Genomic DNA, 19,553 nt, shown 5'->3' on the forward strand with positions numbered 1-19,553 from the left:
GAATAGTAGGAATACTTATTAAACCCTTCATTAAAGGTTACATATTCATGTAACTCAGTAGAATCCAAGTGTGTTGTTAGCGGTCTTCTGAATTTTTATCTTTTTCCAGTTATTAAACAGGCCACAGGTTAACTATAAGCACACACTCAACGAAAATCTTAGCAGAAAACACATTTGTTGAGAAGTCCTTGAAAAGCACTTTGTTCTTTGAGATCATTAAAAATTACTCCTTTATTAAATTAATTGAGCAGTAAATTCCTAGACAAAAGTAGTGCTTGTGGAACTGCTTTATTTAGTGTTTCAGTTTAATTTGGGGGAAATTAGAAACATAGTATCTACTGTGAGAATATAAGAAACACTTTCTTTTATGTTATATTTATATCATCATATTAGAATAGCATGATAAATGTATCACATTGTTCACACTGTCCTTTTGATACATCTTAGGTGGATATATCGAAAACATGGAAAAGATAGAGGCCTTTTGGGAGTTAGTCTTTTTTTTAGTCCATCTCTGTAGCCTTAGGTTTTTATTTGCTTGTTTGTTTTCTTTCATATATTTTGGTGTTTTGAGATAGAGTTTTGCTGTGTAGCTCAGGCTAGACTCAAACTTATGATCCTCCTGAGTGTTGGGATAACAGGCAAAGCCATGACGCCCTACTCTTTTTTATTTTTAGATTAGGTTCCCTTGTTCTTCAGTGCTCCCTGAGTGTTCTCTAGAATTTGGCTGTGGAGGAAGTCTGTATAACAAACAACCATATTTCGGGGGCATACCTACAAAAGATAGGATGCTGGCTTGGGAAGAAATACAAGATGAATAAATTATGTTATTCTCTTTGTAATGAGAGGTGTTATAATAGGGTAGAATAGAGAATTTCAGTTGTAAAGAACATTTTTACAATAATATTTCCATATACATCAAGGTAGATGGCCATTAAGATATTTATTTTCCTGTGATGCTTTGTCCAGGTTTCATTTTTTTATTTTTTCTGAACCCATACCAGTTTGTCTTTAAGAATTATTTATTTTTAAGTTCTGGGATTGCTGGTGCATGCCTGTAATCTAAGCTACTTGGGAGGTAGGAACAGGAGAATCTTGAGGTCAAGGCCAGCCTGTGCAGTTAGTAAGTCATTGCCTCAAAAACAAAATACAAGGGGTAGAACACCTATCTAACAAGTGCAAAGCCATGATTTCAGTCTCCAGTCCTGCAAAAAAATCCACATGTATATATGTTTTATATATGTGTGTGTAATTTGTATATATACATATACATATATATGTATATACTCTGAAGTTCATTTGTCTTAATTTTTTGTGAAAACAAGTTTATTTTATGAGCCTTGTATTCATTTTCTTTATTTCTGTATTTTTCACAGTAGTCTTATTTTAGAAATTATTGTGGTTTGAAATTCTGGCTGGACACAGTGGCTAAGCCTATTAATAGCTGCTCGGGAGACTGATATCAGAAGGATTGCTGTTTGAAGACAGCCTGGGTAAAAAGATTGAGAACCCAACTCAACCAGTGGCTTGGCATGATTTCCACACCTGACATACCAGCTGTGTGGGGAGGCACAAATATGAAGATCACAGTCCAGGCTGGCCCAGGCATAAAGCCACACCCTATCTCAAGAATAATCAATACAAAAAGAGCTGGTGTAGAGCACTTGCCTGGCAAGTACAAGGCCTTGACTTCAATCTCCAGTATTGAAGAAGAGAAAGAAAGACAGAAATTTCCCTTAGATATAAAATGAATTTAGTTAATTCTATTCAGCCTAAAGCAAGTTTGAGATTGATTTGGATTCCATGGGTACTGTCTTTGGCTTTTAGATTTCATTAGTTTAATCTAATATGTATAAGGAATTTTGGCTAAGTTCATGATCTATTGAAAGAGGTGTGTTTTAAAAATAATCAGATCCAAAGTAACTATAACTATGTGTGTAATATAGTGTAGTGTAGCATGGGGCCGTGTAGCTGTACTGTACAGTGTGGTTATATATATGGTACAGTATAGTATACTATAGCTCTTCAAGTTACTCCACTTTGAAACTAACAGAATAAGATAAAAAAGGAGGTGACAATGCTTCATTAACAATGTTTTCTCTCATCTACAGGTTTTTGGAAATGCTCCTCCGAATACAATGACAGAAAAATTTTCTGATCTTCTGCAGTTCACAACACAAGTCTCACGACTAATGGTGACAGAAATTCGAAGGAGAGCATCAAACAAATCTACAGGTATTTTTATAGAATCCAGCAAAAATGGATTTAGTTGAATGGTCAGATAGTTCTTTAAAAGTGTTGTTAAAATTTAATGACAACTAGACCCTGTGCTAAGCTCAGATTTCGGTTCCCAGTCCCCATTCCCACTCTTCCAGTCATGTTCTTCTGTTGTTCTGTGTCTGCTCTCAAGTAGAATAGTTCTCCTTGAAGCTACTCCTCTTGAGCCGCTACCTCCTCCACTCCAACCCTTCAGCTGCTTTTTCTCGTTCTCAGAAGGTTCAAATTCCCCAGCATGATTCTCAACACAAACCTACAATCTGGCCATATGTATTTTTTCGCATAGCTTCTTCAGTTTCTTGTTTCCTTTTCTATATTTCACTATAGCGCTGTGTACATTCCCTGGAGATATCTGTACTCTTATTTCAGTCTTTTACTTTCAGTGCTCTACTCAGGAAGGAAAATCTTCCTCTTTTCTCAATATAGCTAAATCTCAGCTTGGATTAAGTCATACTTTCTTAATGGGATGTTTCTTGAATTCTTTAATCCTAAAGAAACATTGTATTCTTCTGAATTGCTGTTTAGTTTCTCAATCTCAACCTCAAAAGTGGCGGGTGTGTGTGTGTGTGTGTGTGTGTGTGTGTGTGTGCGTGTGTGTGTGTGTGTGTGTGTGTGTGTGTGTTCTCCCATTGGATCATAGCTGTTTAGGATCTTTAGTAGTTGCTTACTAGGCCAGCTGCACAGATGTCACTTTTATCTCCCTATACCCGTCATCCTGGGAGCCTATCTACTTCTTTGGGAGGAATCCTCTTTCCTGAATTCTATGTCATTGTTTTTCTCACATTAATTTCTTTGGTAGGAAACAACATTTTTTCTAGCAGCTTCTTGAGAAAGAATGCAGGGAGTTCTCTCTCAATCTCTCTCTCTCTCTCTCTCTCTCTCTCTCTCTCTCTCTCTCCCCCTTCTCTCTCTCTCTCTCTCTCTTTCTCTCTCTCTTCCTCTGCCTCCCTCCCTCTCTCATTGTTCTGTTTCATTGTTGTTTTAAATATCCCGTGAGTGAATATGTCTTTGTTGCTACATAAAATGAGTTCTTCCCATTTCACCAAGAAAGTGATACTTTAGGTTGACAACCTGTCAGATACAGGACTTGGAACAATTCCATTACCTCACACAACATAGATTTATTACAAAAAAGAGAAACTTGTAAACCCTGAGGTCACAGGTCCTCTACCTCATTATCTACAGGAAAGTGTGCTGGGGAAATCTGCTGAAAATAGAGCTGGGGTTTGCGTTTAGATAGAGAAACACCTACCTTCCCTCTTCTCCATCCTCATTGCTTCCACTCCTGGAGGACCAGCTTGAGGGCTGGCTTAGTGAAAAAGCACACATTGCTTGTGATCTAGAGAACTTTGGAGTACAGGATTGGGACACTTGTAGGATATTTGTAGGAGCTGTTTCACAATGCTAGCCATCCTGAACCAGAAGGCCCTCCTGCCAGAGTGGGAGCTGGGAGCTACCACTCTACGGGGAGTTGAGCTTGGGTGCAGCCCTTCCTTTGGAGAGTGGCTGTGTCTCAGTTCTGTCTTTCTCCAGGTAGGCGAGGTGAGCAGTCAAAAGTCATTTTGGGTAATCCTGCTGCTTGCATTATACCAGTTCTCCTTTCAATATCAGATTCTAGATTGGAAATAATTTTATTTCAGAATTTAAAAAGTAATATCTGCATTATATTCTATACTCCTATGCTGTTCTTGAGAAATTTGAAGGTACATAGGTTGTTGATTCTTCAGGACTTGCTAAATATTTTTCACTAGAAGCTTTTAGAGTCCTTTCTTTGTCCCTACTGCTCTGAAATTTCATGATAATGTGCTTAGCTAGTCTTATTTTCATACATCATGCTAGATACTCATTGAACCTTTTTAGTCTTGGAATGCGTATCCTTTAATTTGGGGAAAGTTTCATAAATTATTTAATAAAACCCTCCCCTCTCTTTTCTTTATGTAGTCAAATGTCCTTTGACTATCCTTCCCATTTTCTTACATTTTCTCTTTTTCTTTTCTTTTTTTTGGGGGTACTTGATAAGAAAACCTCTCGGCTGTATCATCACTCCCTTCTTTGGAGTTTTTCCATTTGTGACATGTTTTTCATTTGTAAGAATTTGTGTGGTTTTTTTTTTTTTAATTATTTCTGTCCATTCATGTGTGTATTTCTTTCTCTCATCTCTCTAAAGTTTGTTTTTTTTTTATTATTTTCATATTTTCATTTCCCTGAATAGTTCGTTTCTTTCAGATGTGGTGAAAATGCTGGCTTTTTATTAAGTTGGTTTTGCCTCAGTCTTTTATACTAGAGAATGTCCTTGGGTGTCTCATTCTTGATCATCTGCTCTTTCATAAGAATTGAGATCTAGAAGCCTATGTGTCACATTTCAATTGTGAGTGGAATTTGAGATCAAGAGACCACAACTCAGAGTAAGGTGGTCTTGCAGGCCATTTTGTTGGTGATATTTCTCCTGACCTAGGAAGATTGCCTAGAGAATTATCCCATCTCTGCTTAGGTCTATACCTAACTCAGCATTTTGGAAGCCAAGCTGGACAAAGTTTTGGAGACCGTTAGCATTCAGTATTAAGCTTGCAGTTTATTTCTGTGTGTTCACACTGTTCCTATTACCCCCTAATCCAAAGTCCCTCTCTTACTATTTCTAGTGAATAAACTTCTGGTTCACTGCCCACATAATAGTGGAGATGGAGGGATCTAAGTACTCTGAAACATGCTTTCCATTTGCCTCTGCTTCTTAAGGTACCTACAGCTGCTAATTCCTGAGCCTCTCAAATAATCTGGGGTAATTTGGTTGCTTGTCCACTTGCCCTCAGCTTGCTCTGGTGTTTGACAAATCATTTACCAGAGATATTTCTGCTGTTTCAGTGTCTAAAATTTTGCTTATTCTTTTTATTCATATGGCTTTACAACTGCTTTGGTGAATATATTAGAATCGGGCAGTTCTAACAAAGTACCTTGGACTAGAAATCTTAAACAACAGAAAGTTAGTTTCTTACAGCTTTGAAGACTGGAAGTCTGAGCTCAAGGTGCCATCATGGTTGGGTTTTGGTGAGAGCGCCGTTTCCGACTTGCAGACAGCTGCCTTCTCACTGTGTACACACGTGGGGAGAGAAATACAGCAAACTCTCAGGTGTCTTTTCTTTATTAGCACTAATCCCATTATGAGATCTCTACTCTCATGATCTCCCAAACCCTACTTAACCTCCCACTTGCCCATTTTCAGATAGCATCACATTGGGGATTGGAGCTTCAAACTGAATTTTGTAAGGACACAGTTAGTCCTTACAGAGCATTTCAGGAAGGAGCAGAGCTAAAGTCATGTGCTCCAACTTCACCTTAACTGGAGCCAATATGCAGTATTTGGAGCAACAACAATTAGATAGAGGATCAAATTTCTTATTCAGAAATAGTGTGTTAGATGAATTCATGTGTGGACTTCAAAGTGAGATGGCTTTTACTACATTTGCAAGCTTTGAGAAAAATCTAATGAAAAGGCAGTAAGTTAAAGTGCCTGTCCTCTCCCTTTACCGCTTGAATGGGATCGCCTCCTTTCTCATCTTTCCTGATCTCAGTCACTCTTCTTGAAGTGAAAATTTGTTCTGTAAGATTTCTATGGTTTATGCCTATTTAGTTACTTTAAAAAGTTGATCTAAAAGGAATTTCTCTGTCACATATTAACTCCTGCCATTGCATTTTCTTCTTCAGTGACATTCTAGGTTAGAAAAAAGTTTCCAAGACTTTATTTTTACTTGTTTCATGGTTGCTATCTTTTTAAATACCTAGTTTGCATGTTTGTAGAAGGAATTTTGTTACATTAGAGGTTTGTTTTCTTCACTCCTTTTATCATGTCCTAAATAGAGACAGTGTCATTGTTAATTACAGTAAAAGTTATAAAAGTATCTTCTTGACTTTTAATTTTGAAATAATTATAAACATAAGAAGTTGTAGAAATTGTACACAGAGTTTCATGTTCCCTTCATGCCCCTTTCCCCATTAGTGATATCTTATTACCAAGGGATTTTGTTATGTTTTGTTTTATGGTACTAGGGATTGAACACAAGGCCTTGGCAAGTGCTCTATCAATTAAGCTACGCTCCCAGCCCTTTTGTTTGTATGTTTTGTTTTTGAGATAGGGTCTCACTACCTGTCCAGGCTAGCCTCTGATTCACTAACCTTCTGCTTCCACCTCCCGAGTAGCTGAATTACAGGTGTGTACAACCACATCTGGCTTTGGTGCCAAGGAATTTTTAACATACATTTTTATGTTATGTAAATCCATATATTTTTAAGTTCTAAACTTTTCAGAATCATTTAGAATCCTGTGAGACACTTCATTTTGTATGTTACTTGCTATGAAAAACCTTTCCTACTGTATCTCAAACAGGTCTTCTGTCCTTTATCCACATACAAGCTAGTGTTTGTTCAGTCACCTGTTAAAGTTTTATCATCATCTGAAAGTATCTTGCTTATTTAGTTTTTAAATTTTATTATCCGTTGTGTGTTCACCTTCTAGATGTTGTTTCAGCTAGGTTCTAGGAGATTGCTTGTCATGTATTGGGTGTTCAGTAAAATTTTTTGAATTTTTACCATAGGATTTTCTGCCTTTTTTTTTTTTTTTAATGCTTTGTGAAAGAGCCTACCTTGGGATTCTTAAGAAAATGCCATCATTCTCAGTGTCTCCTCAGTTATTAAAGAACCCTGATGTGGGAATCCTTTTGTTCTTTGTTTTGTAGTCTTGAATATCAGAAGATTCTTTTATTTAGTGCTGTAATCAAAAATATTTTCATGGAAATTTTTTTGCCTTTTGATTTTTCTAATAAAAATTACAGATTTTCAGAGTCTAGGTACATCCCAAATCACCTAACTCTTTCATATTTCATTCTTTCTTATTTTCATTGTGATTTAAAGAACACACAACACAAGATCTACCCTTTTAGCACATTTTTTTTTTAATGGTACTGGGGCTTGAACTCAGGGCCTACACCTTGAACCACTCCACCAGCCCTTTTTTGTGATGGGTTTTTTTGAGATAGGGTCACATGAACTATTTGCCTGGGCTGGTGGGCTGGCTTCAAACTGCAGTCCTCCTGATCTCTGCCTCCTGAGTAGCTAGGATTACAGGCATGAGCCACTGGCATCTGGCCTCTTAGCACATTTTTAGGTATAAAATATAGTTTTGCTAACTGTGAGAACTACGCTGTACCACATATCTCTGGATCATCTTGCATTACTGAATGTTTATATTCATTGACCAGCAACTCCTCATTCCCTTACCTCCAATCCCCAGTTACCAGCAACCCTCAACTTTCTGCTCTGTAAGTTTGACTACTTGAGATACTTTATATAATCTTTTATGGGGAGTTGTCATTGGAAGGAATTTTGTAATTTACTATCACATATTTTTTTCTAAAGGAAAAATATTAACAGAGAAATGAGACCTTTATTATTCCTTTGAAAGTTGGCTTAATTTGTTGTATACCCAGACAAGACTTTTTTTCTGAGGACCCCTCAGAATTTATAGTCATTATCAGATCACTTCTGATATGGACTTAATTATGAAACCTATCTGAAGTTAGGAAAGATGGAAGACTTTTAGGCAATATCAAGATGCAAAGTGGATATGTGGAGTAATTTATTATACATTAGCACAACTTCACCATTTTCTTTTTCTCCTTTAATTCTCTCTTGGTTGTTGCCTCCATGTGGAGGAAATATAAGGTAAAATATAACTGGCCATATTATGTGTAGGGTATGTTTGAAGATTTTCCTTCAACTCTTCTAGTTATTGGTTAGGTTTACCTCACTAATTCTGCTTAATTTTAAGGGCACTTGGTTGATTTATGTTAGTGAAGCAGAAAATTCCACCTGTGTAAAAGTAGTATCTTAACTTTATTATTAATGAGTTTGCTACATGCAGGGTGCCACTGTCAAACCCCATGGTGCTATCGCCAGTGGACAGCCTCCCAGCGATGGGGAGTATGGCTAATGTTGACCACAATACCCCAGTGGCAGGAGTGGTGAAATGTAGTGAATCCCCAATTAGACAACCAAGCCCTTTTTTTTCTTGAACAGAAAAACAGTGTGCCCTGCTGTCCTCCAAGGATTTCAAAGCCACAACACCTTCAGGTAATTTCATTCCCAAGGTGTGGTCATGTATCAAATGAAAAGAAGCATGGAAGCTATGAATTCTAATACCGTTTTCCCAACTAACTTTTTTTTTTTGGAGAGGGCAGGTGTGTTTAGAGTTTTGTGTCTTCATTAATGAACTAAATTTAATAATACTATGGGTGTGTCTCACATGCACCATCATCCTGAAGCATATATTTGAAAGTGACATATGCTTTAAATGGACATGGCCAAGGAAGAACTGTATTGCACTTATCATTAACATATGTAGCATTCTGATTTCTCTAAATGTTGTCTCATTGCACTCACATGAAGTCTTTCAGATTAGGTCTTAAGATTATCTGTGTTCTTTATTTACTGTCTACTAACTCCAATTCTGTATTTTTCATTGTAATTATATGTATTGAAATGCAGTACAAAAGCCAAAGCTTGAATCAAGTGGTTGACACCTCTAAACATGGATTAACATGTGTCTTTCATTAACTCTTGTAACCAACCCGAACTTAAATCATCATTTACATTTTCGCTAAATTTTAAAATGAAAGAATTCTAACATAGTATGTCTGTGACTAGAAGTACATTTTTTTCAAAGTTTCAATAAGCAATGTGATTTATGTAGATTTTATTTAAAATTATTTCTAGTATGCATAAGTTTTTGTTTGCTGTTTGTGGTGCTAGGGATCCAACCTAGAGCAACAGGCGCTCTACCACTGAGCTGCATCCCTAGACCAGACATAAAATGCTGTATATTTTTAAGATGAGCTGCTTACTTCACTTAAAAAAAATAAAAAGTAAAGTAAAATAAACATGGGCGATCACTTTGATTTGTTCTGCATGTCAGCATATTGAAATTGGTAGGTGAAAGTCAAATGGTTCTTCCGAATATATTCGTGTAAAGATCATTTGTTTTGCCAGTGGACTTTGGAAGTTCTCCCCATATCATTCAGTCACAAAGGTATTCGAACCTCTCTATCTGTATAAACATGTAATTCAATGCCAACTAACATCATTGTACATTGCTGCTGATATAATTTAGGGCTTTTTAGACTTTTCCTCAAAAAAGAATAATTGTAATGTTAAGTTCATAAAGATGGTAAAGGGGGCTTGTGGAGGTTATACTGCCTTGGTTCATTGTAGTTTATTTCACATGTGTTATCTTACTATTCAGCACAGTGATCCGGTAAGCATGAAGACCGTGTTGTTCATCTTGCCTTACCTTGAGGGGATCCCTTCATGCTCATTGTCAACCAGAACATAACACACATTTGAAGTATAAATGTCGACTGTTGTTCGTATAAATAGAACTGTCTCAAACCAAATATACATTTTTGGTGTTTTGGTTCTCAACGTAAGCATTAGCACCCATTGCTACTGTCTGACAGTCTGTTGAATAGTAGTGAAAATACATATTTACCCAGTTTTCTTTTAAATACTGTGAAATCCATATTCACTCAAAAATGTGTCTTATATTTAGGAATCTAGCTTCTGTAGCAAGAAGATAACTTTATTTTGCCTTTTCTCTTAAAACAGATTTAATTCTTGAAAATCTTTTCTGTACCCTCTGTGAGTAACATGGGCAATATTGACCAGATCTTTTCCTTATCAACATTTTTTATGAAGTAGAATTTTATTACATTGGTTTACCTATGTCATAATCAATATCAAGTTGTTTCTTAAAGACTTTGATTTATGAAATTTGAAAAGCACAGTTTAAAATAAAACTTGCCTGATTATTATTATCATCATCATTATTATTGGTGATAGCAGGGTTTGAACTCAAGGCTTTGCACTTGCTAGGCAGGTGCTGTACCACTTGAGCCACCTCCAGGCCTTTTCGCTTTTTGCCCAGGGCCAGCATTAAACCAAGATCCTCCCATATAGCTGGAATGACCTGTGTGCACTGCCATACCCAGCTTGTTTGCTGAGATGGAGTCTTACTAACTTTTTGCCCAGGCTGGCCTCAAACCATGATTCCTCTGATCTCTGTCTCCTGAGTATCTTAGCTTACAGGTATAGCCACTTTGCCCAGCCCTTAAAAGTTGGTTAATAATGAAAAGGCCTAAGAAATGAACACATATTTTGGAGAGTTTTAGTAACCTAGGAAGAAGCTGTCTTCCTTACTTGGGGATTTAATTACCATCAGAGAAAGGAACACTTTTTTTTTTTTTTTTTAGCCCATGTCAAATTGTTGGGTTCTTTATAGGCTTGCAAGAAATATTTGTAAATCATTTTTCGCCAGTGATCTCAAACCACTGTTGCTAAAGTAGGTTTCTCACTAGGATTCTTCCTTTTTTTTTTTTTTCTCTAAGGAGAACCTCACAATTTAGTCAGCTGAAAAAACTGCTTTCTTTGTATTTCTCCCCTTTTTGAGACTTTGAAGAACTTCTCTTATCCATAGTAAGTACCTCTTGATGTGCCTAGGAAGTTGAGCTCAGTAAGCCTTTCTGTTCTAATTGATCCTTTGATCTAGTGTTAGGTTGATTCGTTGAGCAGATATTTACCGAGTGCTCACTGGGTGCCAACAGTGTGCTAAGTAGATCCTAGGGTCACCAGTGAACAAGGCTTATGAATAGCTGCTTGGCTTGTTTTCTTTCTAGAGAAGGATGGAAGACTAGAAGTCAGTCAGTATAGGAACAACGTAATTTTAACACTTATACTAAGGTATTAGAAATAAGCCAGAAAAAAAAAAAAAAGAAAGCCAGTCTTTTCTTGTCTTCTCTGTTTTCTGGTTTGGTTTTGTTTTGTTTTGTTTTTAATCACTATCTTTATCTCTTACATGCTAGACAGCCTATATTCAAATATGAGTTCATTGACGAGTTATGTGATTGTTGGCAAATTACTTATCCTCTCCATTTCCAGTTTATACTAGAATAGGGGTATATTAATAGAAAATAACTCACAGAGTTCTTGTAAAAATTAAATAACTTAAACCCCCAGCTATTTAAAACCATACCTGATACAGTTCAGACTCAAAAAAAAAAACTATTTTAAACATTTTCCTGTTAGATGTTTCCTTCAGTGGAAGCATATAAAGATGATATGCCCAGCATAGAACCATGTCTTAAATGTCTTGATTGTGTTAAATTGATAAAAAGTAGATCTAAGACAATCTAAATTCTATTCTACTTTCTGCTTCCTTATGAAGTTTCTAAAGTATACATTAGTGTATTACCCAGTTAATTCATAGCAGTTTTGAGTTGTTTTCTTACAACTTTAATTCGTTTCATATATTAAATTGGGAAACTCTGTGCTGATGAAGTACATTTTCCCTTCTCTCTAAAAATATAATTAACTAAACATACTTTCAAAGATTCCTTCCAGATCTGCAGTTCTATGAATGACTGTGTTATGTATCTATCTCACTGTTTCTCTGTTCCCACATTCGGCCTCTCACATTATCCCGGTGTCACCAGGGCAGCCTCTTAATTTTACTTCCCTCCCACTAGGCTTTTTGGCCTTGCAGTCTATTATACACATCACTACTAGATTAATAGTTTTAGAATAACCTTTTCTACTTTTTCCATGAGACTGCATTTGCTCCTTCTTGCCCAAAGAATCAAATATAGCCCCCAGCTTGCCTTCCTTTATAACAAGACACCTTTTTTTTAAATCACTTCTGTTAATATTAGGCTCTGCTTCAGAACATATGCTCTTCTAGAAAGATGTCAACAGTTCTTTGTCTTGGCTTGTACATGTCAGGCTCATTCATCTTGCCACATTTTTGTTTTAATACAAAAATGTTCCTATCTCTCTGTGCTCTTTGCCCCTCCCACTCCTTGGACAAACATGTTCTTGATTTCCAGGCAGATTTAGCTTGAATTTCAGTTTTTCCCTGACTGTTTTTGATTAGGTCATGACATACCTTTCCCAAAATATGTAGATGGTTTTTACATTTCTGTATTAGTTATGTAAGGGTTTTTGTATACCTAAAAACACAGCTATTTAAAATTTTTTTTATAGGGTATACAATAGTGTTGATGTGAAGCATGTACTTAGCACAGGACTGTTCCCTGGGTAGGTTTGAAGGAAGGACCCCTCTTTATAAGTGATTTTCCCCCTACTTAATGGCTTCCCTTTGGTTTTGTAGAGGCTGCCAGTCGGGCCATAGTTCAGTTCCTGGAGATTAATCAGAGTGAAGAAGCCAGCAGAGGCTGGATGCTTCTGACAACAATTAACTTGTTGGCATCCTCTGGTCAGGTGAGCTCTTAGTTTTCATGTTTCACTCAACCTTTTTTTATATCCTCTTTTGGGATTTTGATACTGAGCTTATCATCATGTGCAAAGAAGATATTATGATAATCATTTTGTTCTGACTCTTGTTGCGTACAACTTCATGCTTTTCATGCCTCTTAGGAGCTTGACATTTTACTCATGAGTAAGTGCGTGGCTTATGCAAGTGCTTTCTGTTGTCATATTGCAAGAAACAGTTAAACATTGTACCATTTGACAGTGCACTAGGCAAAGAAATGGACTACTTGTGACCAGAGGCAAGTAGCCAAAGAAATCTGGGTTCTTTAGGCCTGCACAACACTTGTGTCACCCATGTTAGGAAAACTCTGACTTGGAAAATGTTTACTCATCTAACATCACTCACTTAGTAAGGAATAAATGACACAGGAAACACTTTAAAATATTTTTGATTTTCATGAAAAATAGGGGACATGACATTTTCAGGGTAATGCATGTAGCCTTCTCACTTGATTTATAGCAGAGATTTCTTTTTTAATTTCTTTTTCATCTGCTCTAGATATCTGACATGATACATGTTTCACGTATTCATTAATGAGCCATTGGGACACCCGAGTTTTTGGTCTTTGATGTTCTTGAAATGAGGAGGTTTATTTGACCTTCTAAAGTCCCAGATTGTCAAAATGAGTTACTAATCTTGGGGGTGTCTGCTGTGTAAATTACAATGGACTTTGAGAACTTCTCATCATTTAATAATGGAGTTTATAAAGGTGATTCTGACACCATTCATTTTATAGTGACTGGTCATAAGCTGAAACTAGTCATTAGCCCAATGGAAGTAGCACTTGACAGTTTTTCCTTGAAATGGTCTGTTTCATCTTTTTGGTTTTCTCAGGGAATCAGCAGGACCACCTTGTCCTGGCTTTCCATAACTTGGGACTTTCTATGTTTTACCGTGGAAAACACCTCATTCCAGGAGAGGCCTCAGTGACCCCACCCTTCAAACAGTCCTAAAGTAGACCATTATTTTCATGTACCTGTGATTAACAAAAGTCTCAATTCTTTCTGTTTTAGATATTAGCTATAAATGCCTCTCTGCTACTGTTGAGTTAAAATTTGGTTTACTCAAACTTTAAATTTTATTTTAAATAACTACTATTAATGTTTACTATATGTTTAATGGTAATAAGTTAATCACAGTGTTTATAAGTTTAAAAGTTATATTTTCTGTAGAGGTTTCATCTCTCCTTCCCATTTGTGAGCAAGACTGTCCCATAATACCTAACACAGTGGAAACCCAATAAATGTGGATTAACGTTAACATGCACAAGTGAATAGTCAGCCTTAAAAGTGGAAGAGACAGTGCAGTGGCTTACATCTGTAATACCAGCACACAGAGGCTGAGGCTTGAGGATCATGAGTTTCAGGCCAGTCTGGGCTATATAGGTGAGACCCTGTCTCAAATTTAAAAAGAAAAGAAAAGAAGTAACAACAGAATCAGGAGAAACCTAATCACTTGAAACAATTACAAATGTTGCAGATACCGGCTTAGATGCCAAGCTATTCCTTAGATCTGTTAGTGATAAGATGAAAAGGAAAAGTCACACTGCTTTGCTCAACAGGAAGAGAACGCTGGTAGTAATCTAACAGAAAATGGAACATTCAAAAAGCAAATTCAGTGTTACGCTTTGAGCTGCCTTTTTGTTTGCATGCCATTTTCTGCTGGCAACAGTGACACAGAGATGACTAAAATTGGGGCCTGACTCAATGTGTAGCTTTCAGAAATGAAATAGAAAAAGGTAATGCCATAAAATAGAATAATGGATGTGTGTACTGCTATGGGAAAAGAAATGGGAGAGTTACACATTTTGAGGGTGAGAGGAAAGATGAAGTTAAGAAGGTTTGAAGGCCCTGTGCTGTGGCTCATGCCTGTGATCCCATCTGCTTGGGAGGCAGAAATAGAAGGGTAGCAGTTCTAAAATAGCTCGGCAAAAAATGTTAGTAAGACCTTATGTCAAAGAACAGAATGGGCGTGGTGACTCACAGCTGTAATCCCTGCTACTTGGGGAGGTGGAAGTCTGAGGATTGCTGTCTAAGGGTGACACCTGGCAGAAGCACAGGACTATCTGAAAAGTAATTAAAAGCAAAAAGAGCTAGAGTCGTGGCTCAACTGGTATAACACTTGTCTAGCAAGCTCAAGGCCCTGAGTACAATCCCCAGTACCAGCAAAAAAAAAAAAAAAATTAAGGAAAGTTTTAGACATAGCAGACATTTTAAACTGAATGTTACATGTGTGGTGACACAGGGCATTGACAGGAGGGTTTATTTCAGATATGTGGAAAAGTGCCAGGGCTTGGAAAGGATTTTTTTTTTTTTTGGGTGGTACTGGGGTTTGAACTCAGGGCCTCCTGCTTGCTAGGCAGACATTCTCCCACTTGAGCCACATTTCTGCCCCCTTTGCTTTAGTTATTTTTCAAAAACCTGAAGCATTTCTTCATTTTTGGCTGGGTAGTCCTGAACCACCATTCTCCTAGTTCCCCCTCCTGCATAGCTGGTATAACAAGCGCACACCCCACACCATTGATTGAGATGGGGTCTGGCTAAGCTTTTGCCTGGGCTGACCTCAAAATCACGACCCTTCTTATCTCTGCCTCCCAAGTGGTTGGGATTATAGGTGTGAGCCACTGCACCTGGCCACAGAAAGGATTATTCTTGAAGCTCTTCTCTCCATTACCTAACTTCTGCATTAGTTTAGTCCTCATCTCTCTATGGTTTTTCATATTAGTGTCCTAATTGCCCTCACCTTCTGGTTGTTTATATTAATTTATAATCTGTACTACCACCAGCTAGTTTTATGAGTTCTAGTTCTGTCACTTTTTGTTTGTAACATTTCATTGGGTGTCCATTGCCAGTAAAATATAGGTCAAACTAGAACATTAGGCCATTTTCATAGGTCATTGAGCATACATGGAATGGGCTCACTTACCCAGTCCATACCCGAAAGCAGGGTATGTAAGTGATGATCCTCAATTACCTCCTCCCTAAAATAAGGATCATACGGTAACAGTATCTACCGCATAGCGTTTACTTGAAGAATTGATGAGCTGATTTACATAAAATTTTTGACCTTGTACCTTTTGCACAGTGAACACTAAAGATTAGCCATCATTATTTTGGTTTTTTGGACACTGTGGTTCATCAAACATAGTGTACCATAAGACCTAAATTCCCGTAAGTCTTCAGGTAAATTTTCCCTTCTTATTTTAGTTCCTTACAGTTTTCTATTTCATTCCATGGGTGTTGACCATTCCATTTTATATCAGGCTTTAGGAACAGCCATTGTTGTACTTAAGAGATTAAGTCATAGTTACTTGGAAATCTGCTTACACTAACGGACTGTGGTGGGATGCCTGGTCTTTGCCTGAGGAGCTCTGCACTCATTGCCCATCGCACCCTAGGCATGTGGTAAATACATTTGATGAGAAGGTTAATAAACTAATAATGCCAGTCCTAGTGCAATAAAACTGCATGACAAACTGTACCACAGAAAATTTTGATAATTATTATATCATATTTCTTAGCAATATTGAAATGTTTGCAAGAATGTCTAGAATTTCTTCCTCTGAAAATAATAGAGTTCCATTTGTACCCATGATGGCTGTGTCTCTCAATTGTCCTTCCTGCTACAAGAACCTACGATAAAACAAGCTGTTTCTTAATAAATATCAGATTCACCAAATAACTCACTATGTAACCAGCAAATCAATCTCAGTATTTGATTAAAGTAAATTTGTCCAAATGAGAAATTGAATGTTTCTCAGCCTGCAGTTATTTTTAATCCTTGCATATGTTTAAAAAATGATCCTGATATATAATTCTCTGGCTTAACGTTGGTGAATTAGTCAACTGTATGAGTTATAGTCATGCCTGCTTGTCTATTCATGTGCTTAATGGTTTGTTTTCCAGAAAACCGTGGACTGCATGACAACGATGTCAGTGCCTTCCACCCTGGTAAAATGTCTGTATCTGTTTTTTGACCTTCCACATGTGCCTGAGGCAGTTGGAGGTGCACAGAACGAGCTACCTCTAGCAGAGCGTCGAGGACTTCTCCAGAAAGTTTTTGTACAGGTAGGGAAGGTGCTATTTGGATGTCTTTTGAGCTATGATTACATGAAATAGGAGCACTCCTTAAGTAGACATTTTACCTCTTCTATTTTTTGTTTGTTTGTTTGAGTCAGAGTGTTGCTGTGTATCCCAGACTGGCTCAGCCTTGCAAGTACTGAGATTAGAGGTGTGTACACCACACCTGGCTACCTGTTCCATTTTATATAGTATTTCATACTGCCTATTATGACTTTTTCCCACATATAATTGTAACATTTCTTATAAATGCAGAAAGAATGTTGAAATATTCTTTTCAGGAATATGTGAGTGAGACATGTAAAGTTTTGTTGCTTTTGACAAAGCCAGGTATTAAAATTACATTTGATAGGTCAATAACATCTCTAAAATTAATTAACCAGGGAAAACTTATTTGACTAGTTTGTCAGATTAATATTTGGGTAGTATTTCTTACAGTGTCAGGAAATTCTGTTCAGTTGTTTATTTTTTTGTTATTCTCTAACTTACCAATACTGAACTTTCCGCTTTTTTTAATTGGCTGATGTGACACCTCCTCTGCCCCTGCAAACACTTTCCTACGGTTAGCACTGCTCTTTTAACAGCATTGCGGGAGAACAAAGGTTCACAGGGCTTTTGTTCACTAGCCCAGCAATATGGTCATCATGTATGACAACTTATCTTGGTAGAAAAACTTAAAGACACAAATCTACAAACATTTAGAATAATCTTGTCCATGAACCTATCTAATATAGTATAAAAGGCACATTTTTGACTAAAAACAACAAATGCTGCATGACTACTTTTATGAGGTATCGAGATATGTAAAGTCATCAAGCAAATATATTTTAATACATTCAAAAGTGTTCATAAAACGATTCTTCAGGATATAAAATGAAAGCTAAATAAGGAAAATCAAAGTACATCTATTTTGTGGAAGAAGCCAGAAACATCTGTCTAAGAAACAGTCACAAAATAAAACACAACATTCATAATAACAACCAGTAATAACAGTATATAAAGCTAGACCAACATTAATTGCAAATACAGTTGCAAAAATCCAGTGTAAAATATCAAATTCAGTAATACATTGAAAGAATAATATATATGAGCAAAAAGAGTTTATGGTAGAATTGTGAAGTTTGTTTAGCTTAAAAAAGTCTAATACATTTTATCCCATGTACATAAAAGGACAAAATAATATGATCCTGTCAATAGATTGTAAAACATTTGATAATATATCAATATCCATTAGTTGTTACAACTTGTAGTAAGCTAGAATAAAAACATACTTTCTTGTGTGAAAAATAAATAATAAAGTCATCAAACAATTAGAATGAAGAGTAGAATGCTAATTGCTAGGAACTAAGAAGAGGTGAGAAAAGGAACCCGTTCACTGGGTGTGAACTTTCAGTTTTGCAAGATAAAAAAGTTATGGAGCTCTTTTACACAGCAATGCATATAGTTAACACTACTGTGTACTGTACTGTACACTTGCAATGGCTAAGCTCGTAAATTGTGTTGAGGTTTTTTTTTTTTAACCATAATAAAAATAAAGAACAACAACACTAACCTTTGAATCTGGCTTACTGAAGTTACCTAAAGTGAGATGCAAGTTTCACACCTATAAAATGAAAACAATGCCTGCTTAGCAGGTTTCGATGTGGTTTCAGTGAGGCAATGCTGAGCTCTGCTTGGTACCTAGTAGACTGGACGTGAAGTAGAAGGACCCATGGTTGCTGCTGTTGCATGAGGGTCAGCAGAGATTGGGGACAGTGGGATGCGTGGGTGCAGATGACAGCAGCACTCACTGCATACTCATGGTGTCTTGGCTGTACAACTCACTTCTTGCTACTGCTGAAAGGACAGGGGACAGACACCAATGCAGCTTTTGGAAGGACAATATTGGGATTACCAAATAAAATATTAAGTCAACAAATACTGAATTGAACATTTGGTTTCTTTGATAATGCTATGGATAACCTCTCATCTTACATAATTTGCAAAACAATCCCATAACTTCAGAGCTTTTGTTTTTTCCCAAAATGATTATGCAAGCAAGTGGCAGAAACAGGTTTAGAACTCATCTGTCTGACTCTCCGATTTTGTTCGACTAGAAAGGCCATGGGGATGAGTGAAGGAATAAATGAGTAGGAATTAATGCTGCTTGAAGACCTTGGTAATGAATGTAGTGGATTAGTCTGATGATCTGAACAGTGGTCCCATTTCAATAAAACCCCTCTAAAGAACTAATTGATGCCTTAAACAACAAATGGAATCCGGATTTTCTATGTCTAACACCTAAGTAAGCAGAGCAAAGTTTTCTTTTTAAAACTTAGGGAAAAAAATCCTTATATTTGAAAGCAGTGGATGTTGCTTTCAAATAATGTGGGACTCATTTTAGTATACTGTAATTAAGGCCAAAAGGAGCTCAAAGTATAATTTAAATCAAACTTCTTGTTTACATGGTGGACACACATTCTTGTCTGTAGCCCACAGTAGTGGAGCTGCAGTGATGAGAACCTTCTCTCCCATCACTCAGTCCAGAGCTTCTTTAGTGCCTCACTTCCTTTTTTTCCTCCCTCATCCTGGGCTAGATATTATTTTTGCCATTTTGTTTAGGGAAACGATTGAGACAAGCTTCTGAAATGTTTTATGATAGATGAGATCCTGTGCTTGTCTTAAATGGCAGATGGTTTCCTGGACCTTAATGGCTGGTGCTGCTTCCACAGGCATTCATTGTCTTGTTGGTGTGCCCAGTCATTATTCTGCCACCCTTGGTTGGACTTTGTGACAAAGTCCCTACAAATAGAAGTGGTTAGTGTAGGGGCAGAAGAGGAGTGAGTAGA

General features: G+C 36.9%; 1 protein-coding gene across 9 annotated transcripts in view; it reads left to right on the top strand.

The window, feature by feature from the left end:
• Nucleotides 1-19,553, top strand: part of Wdfy3 (WD repeat and FYVE domain containing 3) — a 268,012-nt gene that overhangs the window by 105,078 nt on the left and 143,381 nt on the right. For 5 of the 9 annotated variants that reach the window (XM_074041845.1, XM_074041849.1, XM_074041846.1 and 2 more), the window contains exons 4-7: nucleotides 2,112-2,235; nucleotides 8,344-8,397; nucleotides 12,485-12,594; nucleotides 16,552-16,713. In XM_074041845.1, the coding sequence (XP_073897946.1) occupies nucleotides 2,112-2,235; nucleotides 8,344-8,397; nucleotides 12,485-12,594; nucleotides 16,552-16,713 (450 nt within the window). The remainder of the gene's footprint in view (nucleotides 1-2,111; nucleotides 2,236-8,343; nucleotides 8,398-12,484; nucleotides 12,595-16,551; nucleotides 16,714-19,553) is intronic. The other 4 variants (XM_074041848.1, XM_074041851.1, XM_074041852.1 and 1 more) reach the window with 1 other exon arrangement.

The sequence above is a fragment of the Castor canadensis genome, chromosome 9 (genome assembly GCF_047511655.1).
Source record: "Castor canadensis chromosome 9, mCasCan1.hap1v2, whole genome shotgun sequence".
Classification (NCBI taxonomy): domain Eukaryota; kingdom Metazoa; phylum Chordata; class Mammalia; order Rodentia; family Castoridae; genus Castor; species Castor canadensis.